General features: G+C 46.1%; 1 protein-coding gene across 1 annotated transcript; it reads left to right on the plus strand.

The window, feature by feature from the left end:
- The first annotated feature begins 21,043 nt into the window (after positions 1–21,043).
- LOC141726642 (olfactory receptor 14J1-like) lies at positions 21,044–21,631 on the plus strand. Its single transcript, XM_074531593.1, has one exon. The coding sequence runs from the start codon at positions 21,044–21,046 to the stop codon at positions 21,629–21,631; it is 588 nt and encodes a 195-aa protein (XP_074387694.1).
- Positions 21,632–24,284: the final 2,653 nt, after the last annotated feature.

The following is a 24,284-nucleotide window of genomic DNA, read 5'->3' on the forward strand; positions in this document are numbered from 1 at the left end:
TGTGTGTCATCGGGGTGTAAAGGAATTGTGAAGAAACAGTCTTTAAAGTCTATTATAACAATTTGCCAATTTAGAGGAATCACTGTGGGAGCAGGAAGGCTAGGTTGCAATGCTCCCATAGCAAGCATTTGTTCGTTAATTTTTTCTAAATCATGTGAAAGTCTCCATTTTCCAGATTTCTTTGGTATAACGAAGATAGGAGTTTTCCATGGGCTTGTGGAAGGTCAGATGTGGCCTGCTTTTAGTTGTTCTTGAATTAATTCTTCTGCAATGTGCAGCCATTCTGAAGTCATCAGCCACTGGTCTACCAATACTGGCTTTTCAGTTAGCCATGTGATTTTTAGTATGGGCGGCTGCTGTCCAGTGGCCGTGGCACAAAATGCTGATCAGTTGTCATGATGAGTCCTAATCGTGGTAAGACATCTTGTCCACTTAAACCTGGAAATGTGTGTGGAAGTTGCATCACATATGGTCAAGTTAAAACAGTTTGGCCATCTTCAAATTGCAGCATAATTAAATCTTTAACTGGTTTGGTGCTTTTGCATCTCCTACTCCTACTACTTGAGCGACAGGAGATTGCAGTTCCCATGTCTGAGGCCACATTTGTTGACTGATGAAGGTGACATCTGCTCCTGAGTCTAATAATGGTTCTAAATTAGTTTGCTGATTGCCTTTCTTTAATTGAATCTTTTGGTATGCTCTCTGATTAAGAACTAATGTGAAGAACAGTTCATGTCCAGTAGATCCAAAACCGTTTTCTCCTCTTATTTTGGGTGTTTGGCCTTTTTGTGGGAGCATCTTGTAATAGTGAGGATCATATGTACAAACTTTTTCAAAGGGAAGTATTTTAGCAATTTTCCTACCAGTTGGATTTGTGACTGGTGGTTGTAATGCATAGGCCATGATTTGCACTTGTCCTGTAAAGTCTGCATCCACCACTCCAGGTAGTACGATTACTCCTTGTTTTCCTGTTGAAGATCTTCCAAGTAAGAGTCCTCCAAGTCCAGAAGTCCGACTATATAAAGGACCTTTTACACCAGTTGGAATTAGTGTCACTTTTTTATTACTCAAAGTTACTTCTACTGTGGTTGCTACGTCCACTCCGAAGCTTCCTCGGGTGGCTGGGATGTGCTGGTAAAAGAAATTGTTTTCTTCTGGGTCGCTGTCGCTGGAGTCTGAGCTTGTGTCTTCACGGGCAGACCTGGCGCACTGCACTGCAAGTTTCTCAATTGTCCTTATCCACAAGCAGCTGCACCATGAATATCAGAGTTGCATGTATGACACCAAACAGTTTTGGAGCAGTTTCGTCGTATGTGTCCTGGTTCACTGCAGCAATTGTTGGTTTTGATGTTATTGTTAACAGCATTTTTCCTTTTAGCATGCTTATCTCCACTTCCAGATAGTGCTGCTGCAATTATACGCCCTTGCTCCTTTATTGCTTCTCTCATTGCTGCAGTGAATGCAGCTGCTTGATTATTTTGCCCTGCTGGGGTGGCTCTCACAAGTATTTCATCTACTGGACTTCCTAGAGGTAGTGTTGCTAGGATTGCTCTTGTTTTGGGATTAGCTCCTTTCAACGCAAGAGTGCAGAACATTTGCCCTTGAAGTTCAGGTGGTAAATCTGAAGCATCTTTTATTGCTGCTGACAAGCTGTCTGCAAACTCTCCATAGGGCTCTGTTGCCTCCTGTCAAACAGTGATGTAAGGTGCAGGCTTTTTCTTATCTGGTACAGACAAAAGGGCTCGATGAGATAAAGCTCAAACAATCTGACACATCTGTGTGGGGTATTGTAGTTGAACTTGCGTGGTAGAATAAGGTCCTTGTCCTGTTAACATGTCTGCTTGCAATCCATAAAGGGGGTCTCCTACCACTTGATGTCTGTTTGCTTCTTCTACTGCTAATCTTTTCCTTTCTCTCTCAAATATTAAATATTGAGATGATGTAAGTAGCAACAAGGCAACTGCAGAACAATCTGCAGGGGAAAGGACATCTGCTTTTAAAATAAATTGAATGATTTGACGAGCAGCTTCTGACAAGAGACTGTGAGTGGTAACTGTTTGTTTTGCTTGTTGCAGTAATCTCCAATCATGTGGCTCCCAAGTTGGCTGATTATTGGTAACTAATACAGGACAGGCCAGAGTACTTGGTGTGTGCCATTCTCCATCTAAGATATCATCACGAATAACTCCTGACCAGCATTGCTGTATTGGATCTTTTTCTGGCTTGGGAGCCTGTGGAGGCGACACAAGCCACCCAGGCACTCGTGGAGCATTAGGAGTGAAAGGCATTGAAGTGAAAAGGGGTGTAGGTATAACTTCTGATTTTTTCATGTTTTCTGTTTGTTTTTCTAATTGTTCTTGCCAGGTGGATAATTCTGCTATATTCTTTAGTATTTCTTGAAGTAGATCATTAGGTTTTGATTTTTTGATTTACGAGTTTGATTTCTTTCTTCTTCTTTGAATTCATCTGATGATGTTTCAGGCAAGGAGGAATACAAAGGGGAGTGGCACGGAGAATGACATGAAGAACGAGAACAATACGGAGAACAATATTCTTTTTTCTTTTTATCTTGCCTGCAAGCTGTAACTGCGCTTTTTGGTCTCTCACCCCTTATCACTCTGAGTGATTTTTCTATCTGCTTTTCTCCTGCAAGAGGGGGATCGAGTACTTCTTTTTGATTTTGGTAACCTGTAACAAATTCCTGCAGGGAAACTTCTTCTTTTAGTGGTACACTAACTATCACTTCTTGCAAAGTAGAGCAAACAGGAGTGGTAATTCTGTTCATAGGTCGAGTATTTCTGACTCCAAAGAAGGTCGCAAGACCTCATGTTTCAGGAGATGTTGGGTTTTTTATCTCTTGTTGCCTTTCACTATCATCGCCTCCTAAATCTTCAATGGCTGCAGGAGCCACGTTTTTCTTAGCTTTCATAGTTTCTAAAGTGTTACTAATAGATTTCCAGATGGCTCCTAACTCCTTAGCTTCTTTTCCATCTTTTCCTCATTCTATTGTGCTATTCCAAAGATGGTTTCCTACGTCTTTCCACCCAGTTGTACTAAATAGCAGGGAAGGCTCAAGAAATAATTTTCTTTTTCATGCCCATTTCACTAGGGCTTCTATTTCTGTTTCTTTTATGTCCTCGCCTCTCTTAGAGAGGATACTTGTGAGCAATCTTATTGCCACGTCTAATTCCATGGCAGTCTTGCCTTGGCAGGCGCTTGTTCGGCTGCTCAGGCTCTGGACTCTGATCTCTGTGTTTGCCCACCAGGTCACTCCTGCCTCCGACTCTTTGGCCCCCAAATCAGGTTCTTGCCTGATGCTTCAGTCTTCCACGTTTAGGCAAACCGCATTCAAGCATCTCAGATGGTCCCTGTTTGTGGCACCAGTATGAAGAGGGTCCCATGGAGAGTTGGCCGAGTAATGACAATCACACCAATGTGGCCACATATAATATTCCTTTATTTAGCAATTTTGTCATATTTATGCTTCTATACACTTGTCTCACGTCACCACTGCTTAGTGCTTATTGGTTAAGTGCCTGTATTCACACATACGTGTTACTTGTTGATTGGTTGCCACACTGTAAGTGTTTTAGCTAAGGTGTGCTAAATTAGCAGTTCTCATATAGTGTTTGGCATCCGGCTTTGTCCTTGCACAATGCTTATTCTTCCTTGTTGTATCTATTTGAGGACAGTACATGGTCTATCTTGTTCCGAGGATGGCCCATGGTCTTCAAAGCAACTCTGCAATCTGCAGGCCAGGTTGTCCAATTCCTGTAGGAGTATAGCATGCCCTACTTTTGCCAAGAATTCTTCCACAAGCCCACTTCCATGTTTTTAAATCTAGGGCAGCCGCTTCCAACATGTCTAGTCCGTTGCTCTCACACCACAGACTTAAGACTAATAAAGCCCAGTCACCATATTTTTCAAATAGTTTCTTTTAAATAGGAGTCCATATTTGCAGAAGGGGGTCCTCCAGTTTCGAAGCCCCTGCTCCCATGCTGGTGGTGTCTTCCACTTAGAAGAAGAAAACTAAGAAGAGGAAAAAAAAGAGGGTCCAGATCGATCACAGCTCTTTACTTCATTCTTTGCAGCTCAAAGGCTGTAGGAAACTCTTCCTGCTTGCCCTGCAGCGCTGGATGCCACTCTTCAGAGCTCAAAGGCTGTGGGCAGCTCCTCTTGGCTGCCCCGTCAATCTCCCCACTCTATCAGCATCAACTGTTGTGATCACGTCGGGGTCACCAATGGGGTCACAATTTCAGAGACAGTGACTTGACAGTCCATGTTTATGGAGCAATAGGCAGCTTTATTGAGATCTCACTTTCTTCTATAGATAAGAAGGCCCATGAGGTTAATCGTCATTGGCTGAGCCAGTTACTACTCAGCTAACCATTCAATACCAGCCTGAGTCTCCAACGGCCATGGCCTGCTCCTACTGGTTGAATTACATAAGCAAGGTAATTATACAATAAATAGTTTATTTAAGTTATGAAGTTGAAATTATTTATACTGTGAGGCCTACAGTCCAGCTGTAGGCCACCACAGAGGAATATCTCAGGAATATGTAATCAGTGTATGTGATAAAACCTCTGCTCACCTGACGCTTTGGGCACTCAAATGGAGGAAGGATCCTCCAAGTGATCAGTGCTGCAATAAAGAATGGCTGCTTTTTAATACTCAAAATCTGTTAGAAAGTTTCTATTTTGGTGATTTCAGTATCTGTTCTACAATGGCCCATAGTTTCACAGTGGCCCCTTGGTTCTGAAGTGTCAGAATGGCCTCAGTCCCACAAGGCCCCACAATGACCAAAGAGTCCCCTTAATTCCATGGGGCCCTGAAGTGCTACAATGGCCCCTTGGCTCCATGAGGCCCTGCACTGTCACCCTGGGGCAGGAGGCCAGGAGGGATTTGTTCCCCACACGCTGCAGCTCCCTGGGCCAGCAGGCACTGACACCTTCTCCCAGGCCAGCACTGCTGGGCACAGCCAGGGCCGGGCCACACTGCAGCTCCCTGCAAACCACAGCAGGGGCTGTGAGGCCAAAACCTGAGTCACAGACAGTTTGTCAGTCTTCCTGGCTGTGTTTGACCGAGAAATGTCCCATTGTGGGGTCCCCTTTCCTGCAGTCACTGTAGCACTGGGACCATCCCTGGAGCTCTGAGCGAGAGAAATGTCCAGTGCTGCACCTCTGCACTTACTCGGGGATGGTGGGAAATGCTCTGTGGGGTGACTGGAATCATGGAAAAAGGGCAATTGGCAGTGCAGAGGGAAACCCAGCTGGGCTGCTGGACTGGGGCAAGACATCTCTGTCCGAGGGAGAAGTTGGCTGTGAAAGTCCCTCCTGTGGATGCTCACGTGCCCAAGAGTCAGGTACTGAAGAGCATCGCAACAACGGACAGGAGGATGGGGCTACCAGGATTAAAGTGTTCCAAGGGGGTCTGGACTGGCCACACAAGGGTGAGTTATTTCTGGACACCTCAGGTCATCAGGGAAGAGATGCAACCTCCAGATGGGCTCGTGAGCGAGGGGTGGATTTAACTATGGACACCATCTCCAGGTTATCCCTGACTGTGAAACGTGGGCTGAGATCAAGCAGGGCCAGGCAGGTAAAGCCCCTGTGGTGTTGGGGACAATGGTGGGAATATAAATCTGGGGAGAGTCTTTGTAGTGGGAGTAAGAAATTGGAGAGCACCATTCCTAAACCACAACAGCCCTGTCAGAGCCAGCCCTGTCCCTGCACTGCCCCAGCTCTGCTGCCCCACAGCTGCTAGATCAGGAAGGGCAGAACCATGGGGCAGGGAAATGCAGAGGGACTCCTCCTGGGAGTGACCTTCCATGCTGATACTCAGACCCCAAGGCAGAAATTCCCATCCTCAGCTGGGAGGTCATCATCAGAGTCTCTGCCCTTGTCCCACTTGGTGAATCTTTCACACTGAGATATTGGTTCTTCCTCTCAGTTTCTTTACTTTTGGGGATTTTAATGGTTCCTCCATAAACACAGCAATTCATGTCCCTGATATGGCAATTCTTTCCTTTTTAAGGAAATGTTGGGAATTAGGCCAGATTAAAATGCTGGCATGGTGTGCATAGCTACTTGCAGCCCTGTGGAGAAGCAGTTGGGATATAAGAATCAAAGAATTGTAAAATGGTTTGAGTTAGAAGAGACCTAAAAGAGCCTCTGGTAAAACTCCCCTTTCATTTCCCAGGGATACCTTCACTCGTTCAGGCTGTACAAAGCCCCCGACCTTAAACACTTTCAGAGATGGGGCTTCTATTCCGAGGGCAACCTGTGCCAGTGTCCTGACACCGTCATCACAAAATATTTCATCCATACAGAAAATGTAAATCTGCCATCAGTCAGTTAAAAGATACAGTGTATTATTCTGTATTATATTCCCCAGTACAATCTTTGGGCAAAAAGGTACTCAGCCATTCCTAAACTTATATCACATCTCCAAGGCTGAAAACCTTTGAGCAGGCCCAGAGATCTCCCAGGATAGGATTTGGAGGCCCCAAGAACATGATCACTGTATGGGAGCTGGAAGTTCTGGGTTCAGTGGAGACTGAGGGCAGAACAAGAACAGCCGGTGAGGATGACAAAGGTGGATTCAAATATATTGGACTTCTTCATCATAGTGGAAATGAACCAGAGATAGAAGTAATGTCACCAAGTGCAGCTGTGAAGAACCAGAATGGAAACCAAGAGAAATGAATTTCCCTCCCAGGCCAGGGCTGTGGCACATCACATCTCCCAGAAGGAGTCTGGGTCAGCCCCACGCTTTGTGTGGGCAGGCAGAGGCAGGCAGGAGGCAGAGCTGTCAGCAAAGGAAGGGCCCAGCCAGGTGGGGCAGCCGGGGGATGCCGACAGCCTGCAGGGACAGAGGTGCAGGGCAGGGACAGCGTAGCACACCCTGGGCTGCACAGGGCACAGGCATGTGCAGCAGCTGCAAGACAGCCCTGCCAGAGCCAACCTGGGCAGCACTTTGGCCATGGCTGCTGGGCCTGGGCCTGAGGCAGGAGCAGGAGACAAGTGACCCTTGCAGGCCTGGGGCCTCACTGCCTCCTTGTCCCTGCTCAGCAGCCTGGCAGGGGCCGCCCCATGCTCCTGCCCTTGCCATTGCACATCCCCACATGCCAGTGCCCATCCCGGCAAGAGCCCTGAGCCAGGAGGGAGGGACAGCATCTGCCTGGCCAGGGGCTGGGGCTCAGGCCTTGGCCCTTTGCATTCCTCAAACACATCCAGCTTTGCTCAGCACCAGAGACACCTTTGCCTTTCTTGTCCCCAGTTGTCATAACTGCCTCCAGTGTTCTGCTCTAACTGGAACCTGGGGACACTTTCTGATTCATGTCCCTCAGTGGGACCCATTAAAATTTCAAGAAACTTTGCATTTTAATTTGAGTTCTTGAGAAGTTTCTTGAAGACACTGTGAGGGAGTGAGTCTGATTTTAACAACAGCAAAGCCCTGAGAGGGTCATTGAAATTTTCCCGGTCCAATTATGGAGAATGATTTCAAAGAACTTGTCAGAAATACACATTCCTATTTTAAATGATGTATTTTATTTTATTTTATTTTATTTTATTTTATTTTATTTTATTTTATTTTATTTTATTTTATTTTATTTTATTTTATTTTATTTTATTTCTCTTTAGAGCAGAGGTGATTGCAGCACTGTGTGATTGATATTGACCCAGGGTCTCTCCTCAGCAGCTCTGGCCTGCTCCCAGAAGCTGTGCCTTAAGCTCTGACCCAGTGTGGACAACCTTTTTGAGATGCAAAGCTGTGTTTCGTGTCAGGTACAAAGAGGCGATGTGTGTATTTGTGAATGCGAAATGGGTGGACCCCAACAATAGAGAGTTGTGAATTCTAATAATAATTGAGGAAAATAAAGCATAGAAAAAGGCCTTTGAACCTATCTTTTGTTTGCAATTAACCTGGTTGATTTAGGAGCATTGGAATTAGGGTGTTAAAGATGTTGCTTTTTGCTCGCATTTCATCCATAAAAAGCTCTGCAATAATAATCCTTTTGAAGTCTAATTTTAGAATATTACTGGTATCATTGAAACTGTAGCTTTGGAATATATATAAAGGAAAGACACTTATCTCATGCCTTATTGAAGGAGAGAAAAACAGCTTGAGAAAGGAAGATGAACATCACCTCAAGGGTTTATGGTTTCGACCAAAGGGAAGCTGGACATCACTGTTATGAGATTTATAGTCTCTGCAATTAAAAAGTGGACCCACATCTGGGGAGCTGGACCCCACCAGATGGGAGTCGTCTTTCTTCTTTTGGAAACTGCATCATCACCATCTGGGGATACTCCTTTCAAAATACATCCTGAGAAATTAAAATCACAATGGTGTATAGAATTGTGACGTAAACATTTGGAAAAAAAATTGCTGATGAGTAAAAGATTGGAAATAGAAACTGCTGGAAAAACCCTGATAGGTACCCCTATAAATACCTGTAACACTCAATTATCAGTGTGCAGTTGGAGGGAAAACTTCCCCCACTGTACACAGCGCTATATTGCTCATACTTTACCATATTAAATAATAAATTGATTGCCGCTTGAATATTGGCCTAGTCAAGCTTCTTATTCATAACAGAATTGGTGTGTTGGCCGGGAATTTCCAAATCCATTGAGGGAGACTCCTGATCTCGAGGAGGTGCCCCACCTTGGAGGCTTTTGCCTCCGTGGCCCTGAGTGACGGGGGAATCTCTCAGGGAAGAGGAAATCCATAAGGTAAATTATGAGCAAAGAATTTTGAGCTCCCGGAGTAGACTGCAGTAAATTCACCTGTAAAAACTCGTGCATGAAGATCCAGGCTAGAAAGGGAGGCTGTAAGTGTTGCTTGGGTAGGTGGGATAAGAACGGGTGTAGGTGTAAGTGTGTGAATGGTGTGTGTATGAGACGTGACCTAGTCACTACACAAGTGAGAATTTCTTCTAACCTCGATTTCACTACCCTGCCAGGGGAGCGGCAGGTGAAGGAAGAAAGAGTGTGGAAAAGGATTCTCTGTATGTAAAAGGTCGGGGGTGGTGAGATAAGATAATAATTATGGAGAGGAATTTGTTTTCTTTTCCCAGTAGAGAATCAGAGGTGAGAGGCGTTAGAAGGGACTTGTTATTAGGGAAATTCCTGACAAGAAAGGACTAAGGTCTGAACAAGTGAGATTAGAGCGAGTGAGGAAACACCTGTTTGGGAAAAATGGGTCAATGCCAGAGCAAATACCCAGGAGCTGGTATAAACCAGCAGGAAAATAAAGGTACTGAAAGTACTGGAAAAAGAGGGAGCATTTGGCAGATATACCCCAGGACAGCCCCCTTGGGGTAATGTTAAAATTGTGGGACAAATGTGAATTCAGGAGAGGAAAAAGTAAAGAGAAAATGATATAATATTGTATGGTAGAATGGACTATGGAAATGATACTACCTGATAATTTATATTGGCCAATGTACGGGTCATCTGAAGGGTGGATCTGTAAGGCCTTGAATGCCTATGTAAATAAAAAGGACCCTATTAACCAGGAAGAGAGCGATTATGCTGCTTTATGGCATGGGTCCTGGCCTACTCCCCTGTATGCATTAAATACCAAAAAGGAAAAGAATCAGTGGGACCCCTTAGATAACCTTCCCCACCCCTTATCTACCACAGCCAGCTGCACTGGTAGAGGTGCCTCATCCAGCACCTAAACTGGCACCCTTTGCACCCATTCCAGCACCCTTCTCACCTAATCCAGCCCCTCTAGCACCTAATCCAGCACCCCTAGCACCCCTCGCACCTAAACCAGCACCCCCTGCACCACAAGTCTCAGTGGCTCCACTCCCGCTGCCACAAGCCCCAGTGGCTCCGCTCCCAGTACTTGATTCACCCCCAGAACACAGAACGTGAAGCCAGGAAAGGGCACGAGCAGAAAACAGTGGGGACAGCAATAAAGAAGAGAAGGGAGGGCAGCTGTACCCATTGAATGAAGTACCATTAGTAGGTACTCAAGGGACACCAGTCATCGGGTATGTGTCAGCACCCCTGAACACCAGGGATGTGAGGGCTTTTAAAAAAGAAATGGGAAGGTTACTTGAAGATCTTCTGGGGGTGTCTGAAAGGTTAGATCAGTTTCTAGGACCCAGTATTTACACCTGGATGGAGATTCAGTCAATTTTAAGTATTTTATTTACAGCAGAGGAGAGACAGCTGATAAGAAAGGCTGGCATGAGAATTTGGGATAGAGACCACCAGCAGGGACCTTTAGGAGAAATGAAATGGCCCCTGGCAGCCCCTAAATGGGACCATAACAATGACCAGGATAGGCAGAATATGGTGGATCTCAGGAATATTCAGGGAATTCGAGAAGCAGTCCCCAGAGGGCAAAATATTAGCAAAGCCCTGGATGAATGTCAGGGGAAAGATCAGTCACCCATAGATTGGTTAGAAAGAATAAGGAAGAGTATACAAATGTATTCAGGATTAGATCCTGATACAGCAGTGGGAGAAGCATTAATCAAAACACAGTTTGTGGCAAAATCATGGGAGGATATTAGAAGGAAACTTGAAAAGTTAGACAGCTGGCAGGAAAGTGGTTTGCAAGAATTGTTAAGGGAAGCACAGAGAGTTTATGTCCGCAGAGATGAAGAAAAGGCGAAAGCTAAAGCTAATGTTTTTGTGGCTGCAGTAAAAGCGGTTCAGAACAGTGGTGCATCTTCAGGGGATGCTAAAACCTTGTGGTGCAAGGGGTGCTGGTTTAGGTGTGAGGGGTGCTGGTTTAGGTGTGAGGGGTGCTGGATTGGGTGCTAGGGGTGCTGGATTAGGTGCTAGGAGGGCTGGATTAGGTTTGCAAGAAGCAGGAGGCAGATCAAAAACTATTTGTAGAAGATTAGCAGTGTCAGGGGCTCTATTCGCAGACCATCGCAAGAGGTCTCGGTCTCGATAAAATTAAAAGTAGGTCCCCAAGGTGAAGAAGTCACCTTTTTAGTAGATACGGGTGCTGAAAGATCAACAGTGAAAACATTACAAAAAGGATGCAAAATCAGCGGGAAAACAGTTCAAGTAATTGGAGCAAAAGGGGAGGCCTTTAAGTAGTACTATTACTGAAGAAGTACTAACTGAATCAAAGGGAAAAGTGGATATTAGTGATCTATTACTAGTTTCAGAAGCAGAATGCAATCTTTTGGGAAGAGACCTGATTCTTTCATTAAAAATTGGTATTCAATCCCAAAATGATCAACTAACGGTACAGCTGTACAAACTGACGGACCAGGACAGGAGTAAAATATGTCCTGATGTTTGGTCCACTCCTGGGGAGATTGGTAAATTGGATATAGAGCCCTTAAAAATCGCCATTGTAAACCCTGAGTTTCCTATAAGAGTAAGACAATACCCTATTCCACTAGATGGCAGGCGAGGGCTGAAGGCAGTAATTGAAGAACTCTCAGGGCAGGGCAAGTTAGAAGAATGTATGTCACCTCACAACACCCCCATAATCCCGGTGAAGAAAAGGGACAGCGGCTACCGGCTAGTCCAAGACCTAAGGGCTGTCAGTCAACGAACAGCCACAAGGTTTCTGTAGTAGGTAACCCGTATGCATTACTAAGTCAGATTTCCTCTGACTATACCTGGTATTGTGTAGTGGATTTGAATGATGCCTTTTGGTCCTGTCCTTTAGAGGAGGGAAGCAGGGACTATTTTGCCTTTGAGTGGCAAGATCCAGTTACAGGAAGAAAACAACAATTAAGGTGGGCAGTACTGCCACAGGGCTTTACAGAATCCCACAATATTTCGGCCAGGCTTTAGAAAGAATTTTACAAGATTTTGGAAGACCAGAAGGAACTAAACTAGTACAATATGTAGATGATCTATTAATTGCAGGAGAGAATCAGGAGCAAGTGAGAGAAGCAACAATCAGTCTGTTGAATTTCTTGGGAAAGAAAGGCCTAAAGGTTTCAAGGGCTAAGTTACAATTTGCTGAAGAGGAAGTGAAATATCTGGGCCGCTGCCTGAGTAAAGGAATGAAGAAATTAGATCCTGAGACAATATCGGGAGTACTGAGTCTGCCTTCCCCTAATACCAAAAGGGAAGTACGACAACTCTTAGGGTTATTGGGATATTGTAGACAATGGATAGATAGATATAGTCAAAAGGTGAAATTTTTATGTGAAAAACTAACAGTCAATACAGTGAAATGGAACCAGGAGGATGAAAAACAATGTAGGAGTTTGAAAGATGCTCTAATTCAAGCCCCAGTACTCAGCCTACCTAACTTCGGTAAACCTTTTCAATTATTTCTAAATACTGCTGAGCAAACTGCTTATGGAGTCCTTACCCAGCACTGGGAAGAGACAAAAGGCCCGTGGGGTATTATTCAAAGTTACTGGATCCTGTTAGTCAGGGATGGCCAATATGTTTACAAGCTATAGTAGCAATGGCTCTTCTGGTAGGAGAAGCAAAGAAAGTTACAATTGGAGCTCCTTTTGTAATATATACCCCCCACAATGTTAGAAGCATATTGCATCAAAAACCATAGAAGGGGCTCACTGATAGCTGGATTCTAAAGTATGAAGCTATCGTGATACATTCCTCTGACCTGGAACTTAAAGTCACTCCGGCTCAGAACCGTGCTCAATTTCTCTATGGGGAGCCAGCTGAAGAGCTTGCTCCTAATTGTGTGGAATTAATTGAATTACAAACAAAAGTGAGACCAGATTTAAGTGAGATGGAGCTCTAGTGGGGAAAAGTAATTTTTCGATGACTCGTCAAGGGTGATAGAAGGGAAAAGAAATTCAGGATACATTATTGTAGAAGGAGAAAATATGTCTGCAAAGAAAGAGGAAAAATAAGTTCTAGCTGGTCAGCTCAAGCTTGTGAATTATTTGATTTATACTGAGATTTAGAATTTTTAAAAGATGAGGTTGGGACTTTTTACACAGACTCAAAATATGCTTTTGGAATTGTACACACATTTGGAAAAATCTGGATGGAAAGAGGTTTGATAAACACTCAAGGGAAGAAAGTGATCCATCAGGAGTTAATAATCAGAGTGCTTGAAGCCCTGAAAAGACCTAAGAGTGTCACCTTAGTTTTTTAAGATTTTCTAAGCCTTCTGATGTTGACATTCTTGTAGTGAACTTTCTCACACACTTTCTGCAAATAACTCATTGTTTTACATTCTTTTTTAGAAGAAGAGAGAGTTGACAGACTGTTAGTTTGACCAGCGTCATTGGAGAGGTGTCACTGTCACCCTCCAATCCGCCGTCACTTTTGTAAAACCATAAATATTAGAGTCAGAATACAAACTTCCCTTTTTTCCTTCACCTTAAGAGCAGTGGTGTGCTTGTGTTTTTTCGTGTCCTATAGCGACATAGGAGAATAGCAGTAGTACATGTAAGAGGTCATCAACGAGGGTCAAGCTGCTTAGTGAGAGGAAACAACACAGCTGACCAAGCTACAAAGGAGGCAGCTTGTAAATTAAAAGAGACTATCCAGCTGAACACTATAGCAGAAATTCAAGAGGAGCTGCCAAAAAGCTATAGTACTCAAGAGGAGGAAGCTATAAAAAGATTAGAAGCTAAGAAAGATCTTAGTAATGAAAATGAGTACTACCAGATGGGAGAGAGATTTTACCTAAAGCTTATGCTAGAAAGATTCTAAGCCAGGTACACCAACATTCTAATTGCGGAAAAAGACCCTTATGTGATCATTTTTTAAAATATTATGGATGTATTGGAATTTTTGAGGTAGGAAAATAAATAAAACAGGGGTGCTTGACTTGTCAAAAAGTCAGCAAAAAGGTAATGAGACAAGCTTCAACCGGCAGTAGAAAAACAGCCTACCGACCATTTGAAAGGGTTCAGGGAAATTATACTGAATTAACAAGGGTGGGCAGATGGAAATACTTTTTAGTGTTAGTAGATCAACTAACTCATTGGGTGGAGGCCTACCTGGCTGCCTGAGCCACAGCGCAGTTTGTAGTTAAAATATTGTTGGAATAAATTATTCCCCGATTTGGGGTTATCAGGGCCATTGATTCTGATCAGGGCTCCCACTTTACTTCCAGCATCATAAAAGGAGTAACACAAGCCATGGGTATTTCCTGGGAATATCACACCCCTTGGCACCCCCATAGCTCTGGGAGGGTGGAAAGAATGAACCAAACTATAAAACAGCAATTAACAAAATTGATGATTGAGACCCAAATGTCATGGGTAAAATGTTTACCTTTAGGATTACTTAATATAAGGACGCTTCCAAATGCATATACGGGACTTTCTGCATATGAGATGCTTTATGGAATGCTCTATTCCCAGGAAGTACCCCAAACATCAGTAGTCATAGCCGATATGACTATTCAAAAATACATCAAGAAGATGGGACAACATGTGCTAGAACTAAGGGGAAAAGGGGTAATTGCCCAATCAGACCTCCTCGCATTTAGCACACAAAAAATAAAACCGTGTGACTGGGTGCTGATTAAAAGCTGGAATGAAGAAAGTTTGTCTCCTAGGTGGGAAGGTCCATATTTAACTCTGCTGACCACTGATACAGCTGTCCGAACTGCGGAAAAAGGCTGGACCCACGTGTCGTGGTTCAAAGGACCAGCAGAACCACACACAGAGATGGAACCACCGACAGAGACGCCTGCTGAATCCCAGTGGAGAATTGCATCTACCCCCGGAGAACTGAAAATCAAGTTACAAAGAGACTGATGTATGTTACGAAAACGCTCCTGCCTTAAGCTGCAGAACCAGTTATACTCACGAGAGATAGAATGTACTGCTCCAAACTGTGTTATCCATGGGGTTGTTTTAAGTGTATAGAGTGTGAAGAATATTGGTACACAAACCTACCAAAGCGACAGATCCCTAATGCTCTCTGCTGTAATTGTACAAAATAAATAGAAATAGAAACTGATAGAACATTGAGGGCTGCAGTAAGGAAAGGATATATTAAAACAGGTGATAAAGATTGGTGGAGAACTTGGGTACACGGAACAAGAGCAGGAATTGATTTCCAGGAAGTACCAAAGGCCAAATTAGATAAAACAGAGTGTGACAAGGGCAATTGGATACCTGACAAATATTAAATTAAAGCAAAAGAGTGGCAGAAAGCCAAGTATCGCTGGAAGAGGGGGAGGCACATACACCAACCCTATTGTAGTCACACATCCCCCGAAATTAGGGGCCAATTGGCCTAAATTAAAAAGAATCAGGCCACAACCACAATAAATAGAGATCTGAAGGCTCATGAGGCGAAAGGCAAAAATGAAACGAAAGATATCAGTGACTAAATCCCAAGGTATAAACTCTGCTACAGAGAAGATCTACATCTCGGCCCTTGGATGCAACCCAAGGGGCCTTGAGAGAGGTAGAGAGTTAAACCCTCTGAGGATTATTTTCACTGTATTGATCATTGCATCCCAGGCAATAGGCCTTAATAGCCTCACTCCTGAACTCCACATAATCCATGAGCTGCAGGATCAGAGCCTATTGCTCCGGCTGTCTGTGACAAATGCAATCACACTGTCTGGATCGGGGGGAAAATGGAATCAGTGTTCATGGCACATTCCCATGTTAGTGAAGAGTGCTCTGACCATAACCAATTAAAAATGTGCACTATGGGTGGCAAATTATACTGGGTTGGGGAAAATTTAAAACACAGACTGAAGGTTTCTCCCAAGGATGGGCCCGTGTTCACCAGCTTTCTCAAGGATGATGATGAATTAATTTGTCTGGGATAAACCAAATTCATTTTTTTAGCAAGGGACAGAGAAGGAAGAGATCAAGAGAGTAGAATGAAACAAATTACTCAAAAACTACAAAATCAAGAATCAGAAGCAAAAAAGAAAAGAGTAGAACAAGAAAAGCTAAATAAATTAAGTCAACAACACAAACAGTTAGAACAGTTAGAACAGTATATTGATTGAGGTTTTCTGACTTCAAATAGAAACCTTTTTGTAGATCTAATGCAAGAAATTCCCACAGAATTGGAGTTATCCAATTGTTGGATTTGTGGGGGATAGAAATCAGCTGAAAAATGGCCATGGAGAGGTGAGAGTCCAGCACCAGAGCAATTTCTAAAATAGAACCATACTCAAATTTCCAAAAGATTGAAATGGCCTGAAGGATGGATTTTAAATCACCAAATAATTGGAACCGTTTGCATCAGCAGGAGGGGAGAAAATATACTGAAGTGGTAGGGTATACTCCCTGCACATCTACTTTAGCAGTAAATTCAAACAATAACACTAGAACTTGGCAGCCAACACCTCCTGCTGTATACTGGAGCCTAAATAAGGAGAAAAATTGCAAATGGAACAACCAGATAAAGTTGGGCTGGCATAAAAGTCCTGTAGCTAACCCTTACCAATCCCTGGAGACCCTAAAATTTACTGGGAAAAACCTGAAGCTGTAAATGACCATAGAAAGCCTCAAATAGTATATATTGGATTTGTGGGCAAAAAGCTTACAGTGAACTGCCCTGTAGATGGAAAGGATCCTGTACATTAGGGATTATACAACCCTCCTTCTTTGGACTACCAAAGTCCAAGAGTAACCTGTTAGGAGCACCCTTATATGAAAACCTTAACAGGGAAAAAAGAGAATTGAAACTTGAGTTTCCAAGGGCAGGAGGGGACCAAAAATGGGGAGAAGAAGAGTGGCTAGCAGAAAGAATAATAGATTATCATGGGCCAGCCACTTGGGCTCAAGATGGAAGCTGGGGATATATGACCTCTATTTACCTACTGAACCGATTGATTAGACTACAGACAGTGGTAGAAATAGTCTCAAATAACTCCTCGAAGGCCCTGGACTTGTTAAGCTGGCAGTACACTCAGGTGCGGGCTTTTGTATCAGAAAAGAACAGCACTGGACTATTTGCTGGCCGAAGAAGGGGGAGTGTGTGGAAAATTCAATGAGTCCGAGTGCCGCATTGAGATTAATGATTATGGAGAAATCATCAGAGGTTTAGCAGCAGAGATCAAAAGGCTGGCTCATGTCCCAGTCCAAAAATGGAATTCCATCCTTCAAGCCTCATGGTGGGACCAGATGCTTGGAGGGGGAACTTGGTGGAAGAAAGTAGGGTTCATGATATTGTGTTCATTAGCTGGGTTATTGTTTCTACCTTGCCTTATTCCATGTTTTATCTGACTAATCCACTCAGTTATACAAAGCATGCAGATTGCTGTGGTAGACCTGGAATTGGCTACAGGAGAGGTTGGCCAACTTGAGAAAATAGCTAAGATATCCAAAATAATGAGATTAAGGAAAGGAGACAAAAAGGGAAAAGCTTCCAAAGTTTTGGCCAGATTTGAAGCCCAGACACAAAAGACTAAGATAAATGAAAATTTATACAAGTAGGGAGAGAACTGTGAGATACAAAGCTGTGTTTCGTGTCAGGTACATACAGGCAATGTGTGTATTTGTGATTGCAATACGGAGACCAGCAATGGGACAGTTGCGAATTTTAATAATAACTGAGGAAATAAAGCATGGAAGAAGGCCTTTGAACCCATCTTTTGTTTGCAATAACCTTGGTTGATTGAGGAGCATTTGAATTAAAGCATGAAGGATGTTGCTCTTTGCTTGTAGTTAAGCCTTAAAAAGTTCTGCAATAATAACCTTTTGAAGTATAATTTTAGACTATTGTTCATATCCTTGAAACTATAGCTTTGGAATATATAAAAAGGAAATATGCTTATTTCACAACTTAATAAAGCAGAGAAAAGAACCTTGAGAAAGGAAGATGAACATCAACTCAAAGATTTATAGTTTAAACCAAGGAAAGCTGGAAATCACTATTATAAGATTTATAGTGTCTGCAATTAAAAGCTGGACCCACATCTGGGGAGCTGGACTCCACCAGATGGGATTTATCTTTTTTCTTTTGGAAACTGGACCACCACCATCTGGGGGTACTCCTTTTGGGATACATCCTGAGAGAAACTAAATCAAAATAGTGTATAGAATTGTGACATAAAAATTGGGAATAGAATCTACTGATGAGTAAAAATTGGAAGGAGAAACTGCTGAGAAAGCTTATGTGTGCCCTTATAAATACCTGTAACCTTCAACTATCGGTGTGCAGTTTGAGGGAAAACATCCCCCAGTGTACCCAGCGCTGTATTACTCATACTTTACCATATTAAATAATAAATTCATTGCTGCTTGAATATTGGCCTAGTCAAGCTTCTCATATATAAAAGGTTCAGGGCAGGGACACGGTAGCACAGCCTGGGCTGCACAGGGCACAGGCATGTGCAGCAGCTGCAAGACAGCCCTGCCAGAGCCAACCTGGGCAGCACTTTGGCCATGGCTGCTGGGCCTGGGCCTGAGGCAGCAGCAGGAGACAAGTGACCCTTGCAGGCCTGGGGCCTCATTGCCTCCTTGTCCCTGCCCAGCAGCCTGGCAGGGGCCGCCCCATGCTCCTGCCCTTGCCATTGCACATCCCCACATGCCAGTGCCCATTGCGGCAAGAGCCCTGAGCAAGGAGGGAGGGACAGCATCTGCCTGGCCAGGGGCTGGGGCTCAGGCCTTGGCCCTTTGCATTCCTCAAACACATCCAGCTTTGCTCAGCACCAGAGACACCTTTGCCTTGTTTGTCCCCAGCTGTCATCACTGCCTCCAGTGTTCTACTCCAACTGGAACCTGGGGACACTTTCTCATTTGTGTCCATCTGTGGGACTCATTAGAATTTCAAGAAACTTCAGAGTTTCATTTTAACTTTGAGTTATTGAGAAGTGTTTTGAGCACTCTCTCAGGGACTCAGTGTGATGTAAACAACCCCAAATCCCTGAGAGGCTCATTAAAGTCCTTGTGCTGTGTCTGTGCTGCTGAGCTTTAAAGGAACAGCTCTTCCCAGGGCCAGCTCCTCTCCTAGCCCAGCAGGGCTGAGAGCTCTGCCTGCAGGTACTGAGGGGACAGGGGCAAGGCAGAGACAGGCTGAAGGCAATCAGGATTGGGAAGACATTGAGCTGAGACTTCACCTGGGGAAACCTCTTCACAGCCCTGTGCCTGGTGAGTGTGTGGGTGCAGGGCAATGTCCCCTGTGCTCCTGGAGGGATCTTCTGAAGCCAGCACACCCCACAGCCTGGGGGATTCGTCAGGAGGAGCCTCCCAGTTTCGCTGTGGCACAGGAGTAGGAGGAGGAGGAGGAGGAGGAGGAGGATGTCATGCAGTGCAGGGTTCCCCTTCTGAAGGGACTTGTCATGAGCTCATTCAGGGCAGGAGTTTCCTGCTTGGGTCTCTGCTTCCCTGAATCTCTGCTCCCACTGTTCCCTGGCTCAGCTTGGTGGTAATGGAAACTCAGCTGTGCAGGGCAGAGGAGGGGCTGAGACTCCTATACCATCACCCTGAGGATTCCTGGGCACCTCAGCAATTGCCTGCACCTACCCAGCCTCCAGATTCATGCAGCATCACCTTTCCATGGTGCCCAGGCTGGGGGAGCTGTTCTTTCATCCCTGCAGGGCCCAGCAGCTGAAGGGCAGAGCTGGCCCAGGGGCTGGGCTGGGCTCTGGCAGCTCTGGCAGGGACGGAGCCCGGGGCCACAGGAGCAGCTGGGGCTGGGACAGCTCCAGCAGCAGAGCCTTGGGCAGGCAGGGAGGGAGGCAGTGCTGAGGGAAGTCCTGCTGCAGGGCAGATGTGGCACCTGCCGAGCCTGCCCTGCAGGGCAGACACTGCCCTGAGCAGCACAGCTCTTGTGTCCCCTCGCAGCCAGCACAGCCCTCAGCCCAGGGGCTCGGGGCCCTCAGTCCCTCCTGGGCTGGCAGAGCAGCCCCAGAGATGAAGGGCATCTCTGCGGCCATGTGCCCATTCCCTGCTGACCAGGGCCTGAGGGCCACTGTCCTGCCCTGCTGCTGCCTGGCAGGGGCTGGGCAGGGCTGGCCAGGGAAAAGATTTTCCTCAGGCCCGGCTCACCCTCTCTCTCCTTGCCTTGCCCAGGTGCTGCTGGCATTGCTGAGGGGCTCTCTGCAATGGCAGTTCCAGCTGCAGGGCCATGCCCAGCCCTTGGGCTCCTCCTGTGCAGGCTGAGCACAGCAATGGGGTGTCCCAGCTCCCTGTGCCCGGGCAGCTCTGGGCAGGGCAGCCTGGGAGGTTGGCAATAAGCCCACTCTCCTGACTCTGGGAAAGGCAGGAGCCACTTTGTGTGCCAGGGATCCCTCTGCTCTCAGCAGTGTCTCCTGACTGTCCAGGGTAACACTGGAGTGGATTTCAGAAAGGTGCAAGTGCAGGGCAGCTGGAACCGGAGAGGGATAGAGCAGCTCTCCTCAGTCTGCACTAAGCCTCAGACAATCCTCCTGCCTCCCTGGACTCTCTGTTTAACCCAGGTGCAGCAGAATCTCTCATTCTTCCTTCTGTTATCGCCATCCCTTCACCCAGGCAGCTCCTCTGCCTTAGCTGAACCTTCTTTATCCAAGTCAAAACACCAGGACTGGCCCCTGCCCTCACTGCTCCCCTGCACTGACTGGGGCTAAGGGCTGACTCCCAGGTGTCCTGCATGCCAAGGTCCAGCTCTTCACACAGCATTGGCCAGCAGCAATCACAGCTCCAGCAACAATGGTGAAGGAAGATCTCTTAGACATACACAAGGGGGAGGTCTTTGGTGGAAAGAAAGAGGCTATGACAAAGAGTTTTGTTTTTTGATTTGAGAAATTTCCCCTCCATTGCCCTGTCTTTCCTCCTTCTGTATGTTGAAATGTGCAGACACAACAAATGTCCAACAGCAGCTCCATCAGGCACTTCCTCCTGCTGGCATTGGCAGACACACAGCAGCTGCAGCTCCTGCACTTCTGCCTCTTGCTGGGCACCTCCCTGGCTGCCCTCCTCGGCAACGGCCTCATCATCAGCGCCGTAGCCTGCGGCCACCACCTGCACACACCCATGTTCTTCTTCCTGCTCAACCTGGCCCTCAGTGACCTGGGCTCCATCTGCACCACTGTCCCCAAAGCCATGCACAATTCCCTCTGGCACACCAGGGACATCTCCTATGAAGGATGTGCTGCACAGCTCTTTTTCTTTCTGTTCTTCATCTCAGCAGAGTTTTCCCTCCTGACCGTCATGTGCTACGACCGCTACGTGTCCATCTGCAAACCCCTGCACTACGGGACCCTCCTGGGCAGCAGAGCTTGTGCCCACATGGCAGCAGCTGCCTGGGCCAGTGGTTTTCTCAATGCTCTGCTGCACACAGCCAATACATTTTCCCTGCCCCTGTGCCATGGCAATGCCCTGGGCCAGTTCTTATGTGAGGTGCCCCAGATCCTCAAGCTCTCCTGCTCACACTCCACTTTCAGAAAAATTTGGATTTCATTGCTTGCTGCCTCTTTAGCTTTTGGCTGTTTTGTGTTCATTGTTTTCTCCTATGTGCAGATCTTCAGGGCTGTGCTGAGGATCCCCTCTGAGCAGGGACGGCACAAAGCCTTTTCCACCTGCCTCCCTCACCTGGCCGTGGTCTCCCTGTTCCTCAGCACTGGCACATTTTCCTACCTGAAGCCCCCCTCCATCTCCTCCCCATCCCTGGATCTGGCCCTGTCAGTTCTGTACTCAGTGGTGCCTCCAGCCCTGAACCCCCTCATCTACAACCTGAGGAACCAGGAGCTCAAGGCTGCAGTGTGGAGACTGATGACTGGATGGTTTCAGAAGCATTAAACTGGTTGCATATTTCTTGAAGTCACATGTAATAAAAGTCATCCTTGATAGTTCTTGTTGGTTTTGTGGTTGCTATGTTCTCTTCTATCCTTTGTTTCATTTTTTAATAATTTCCATAAAGAAATGCCATTGGTAGTGCCTCATTTCATTTATTTTCCCTCCACATTTGCTGTGCCTCACTGACTGTACCAAAGCAGAGCTGAGCTCTTGGTGACTAAAGGAGCTAAAGGATCTGCCAACAGAGTTTTCACCAGAGACGCCCCTTTTGTTGGGTTCTCTGGAGCTGCAGCAGCAATGTCTGTGTGCAGAGCTGGGGGCAGATCAGGGCTGGCACAGCAGCTGTGCCCAGCAGCAGCACTTGGTGTTGCCAGTACTGCTGCTGTGGCCCTGCCCCGCTGCCCTGATGGCCCTGGTGTTGCTGCAGGGCCTGAGTGCTCTCGGAGCCGGGCACAGCCCTGGGGGTGGCAGTGCCGGGGCTGCAGCAGGGACAGGCCATGGGCACTGCTGGGGCAGCGCTGACGCCTCAGCCCAGGGCCTGGGGGCTCCAGGCTCCTTGCCCAGGCTCTCTCAAGAACACACCCAGGCCAATGCTTAGCACAGAAAAGCCCCGTGAGCAGCCCCAGGCTGGCCGTGGGCAGGCTGGGGGCAAACAGCATGGCTGGGGCTCTGCAAGGGCCCTGGGGCAGACGGGAAGGAGCAGCAGAGCAGGGGCTGATCCATCCCCAGTGCGCTGCACAGCCCAGGGCAGCATCCCAGAGCGTCCTGATGGAGCTGCCAACAACATCCCCCCTCTGCAGCCCTGGCCTCTCCCCCAGCTCACACAGGTGCCCCATCCTTGCAGGCACAGACACGGCAGCACTGGCTCAGCAGCCCCTGTTTGCATTGCACAGAGCAGGGGGAGCACCCCCATGCTGTTGGTGTGGGGACATGAACCTGAGGGAGCACAAATGCCATCAGCCCCTGGAGCCAGCAAGGGCTGGGGGACACCAGGGAAACCACTCAGGTTTGTCATGGCCTCTGCAGTCAGCCAGAAAGTTTGTTCCCATGAGCTGGGAGTTTCCTGTCCCACTGCAGTCACTGTTACTCAGAGCCAGGGCTGCCTGGCAGCCACCCCCAAACTGCCCTGAGCATTTTCTTGGCTTTTTCCTTTGCCTTTTTCCTGATCTAGATTTCTTCCCATTGCCCATCCCTTCCTCCTCCCCTGAATCAGCCCATCCCTGTTTGCCCTTTCCTCTCTGGCCCCACTCCCCATTGCAGTTTCTGGCTTGGCACTGACTGCCCAAGCTATAAAAACCCGTGTGACCCCTCAATAAATGCCATTTGCTGTCCACCACGTTTGTGTCAGGAGCATATGGACCGAGTGACCCTGGGGTTTGGGCCACCGTGCCAGACTAAGAACCAGGTCACCACACCTTGAGAAGGCAACAGCAAAGAAAAGTCAAATGTGTTGACACTGAGAGAATAAAAAACTCTCCACTAAAACCAATGAGCTCTTCTGTCAGAGAAAAGCATAACCAGGAGGCAAGGCTGGGTGAGTCTACAGTCCGCCTAAAAACAGCCACTCCAATTACTGGGTGCAGCTCAGTAGTTTTAGAGTTTAGGGGAATGCCTCATATCAGAATCCTGGGAATGCTCTTACTGATCGAACTTGTTAAAAACACACTGGGAAGTCAGAAGAGCCCATGTGCTAAATGTTACTACCCCCTTTACAGAGGGGAAGAAACAAGTTCTTTAATACAAGTACATACAAATTTAAACTTAAACTGTGCCAACCTCTCTCTGTTAGCAACCTGTCAAGGGGAAGGGAAGACTTACTGGATTTCACAAAATATAGCCACTTACCAGCAAGGACTGCCTGGGGAGTGTCCCATAGGAGATGCTTGGCTTTGCTTTGAACATAAGTCCAATCAAAAAGGCACAGCAGACTTAATGAAAGAGAAAGAAGTAACAACATCAATAAATTGAGAAAGAAGACCTAGAAACATCTCGTGGGAAAACTTGTTTATAGATTTAGTGGAAAAGATCAGTAAAGAGTTGAATGTAACTAATTGCTGGATCTGTGGAAATACACAAATGGCCAAAGTCTGGCCTTGAGAAGGGATCAGCTTAAGACCAATAGATATCTTAAAAAGGACACAAACAAGACAAAAAGTACCAGCTATTAGACAAAGAGGAGAAGAATGGTGGGAATTAACATCTAAAATAATTGGAGAAGAGTAGTGTATATCTAGGAAAGGGAAAATGTATAAAACCCCAGTAGGAGATATGTCCTGTAAAAGATATTTAAAAGTAAACCATCCAGTAGCTAGACAGATTCCTAGAGAGCCCAAAAAATACTGGTCCATTGGGAAGAAAGAAATGGGGTGTATCTACCAAGAAGGATCTAAATTCCATGAGTGTACTGGAAAAGGAAGAAACTCATTCTGGGGAGTGAGAGAAATATCCAAGTACTGGGAATTTCAAGTGACTCTCAGTGATGCTTCTTGGAAAGCTCCAGAAAACCTGGTTTGGATATGTGGGAATGTGGCTTACACTGAATTACCCGGGGAGTGGAGCAGCACTTGTACTATGGGAATTATTAAACCATCATTTTTCTTACTCCCAAAAGAGTCTGGATCAAACCAAGGGGTCCCAGTATATGATGATTTGAACA

Source organism: Zonotrichia albicollis, chromosome 37 (genome assembly GCF_047830755.1).
Source record: "Zonotrichia albicollis isolate bZonAlb1 chromosome 37, bZonAlb1.hap1, whole genome shotgun sequence".
Taxonomy (NCBI): domain Eukaryota; kingdom Metazoa; phylum Chordata; class Aves; order Passeriformes; family Passerellidae; genus Zonotrichia; species Zonotrichia albicollis.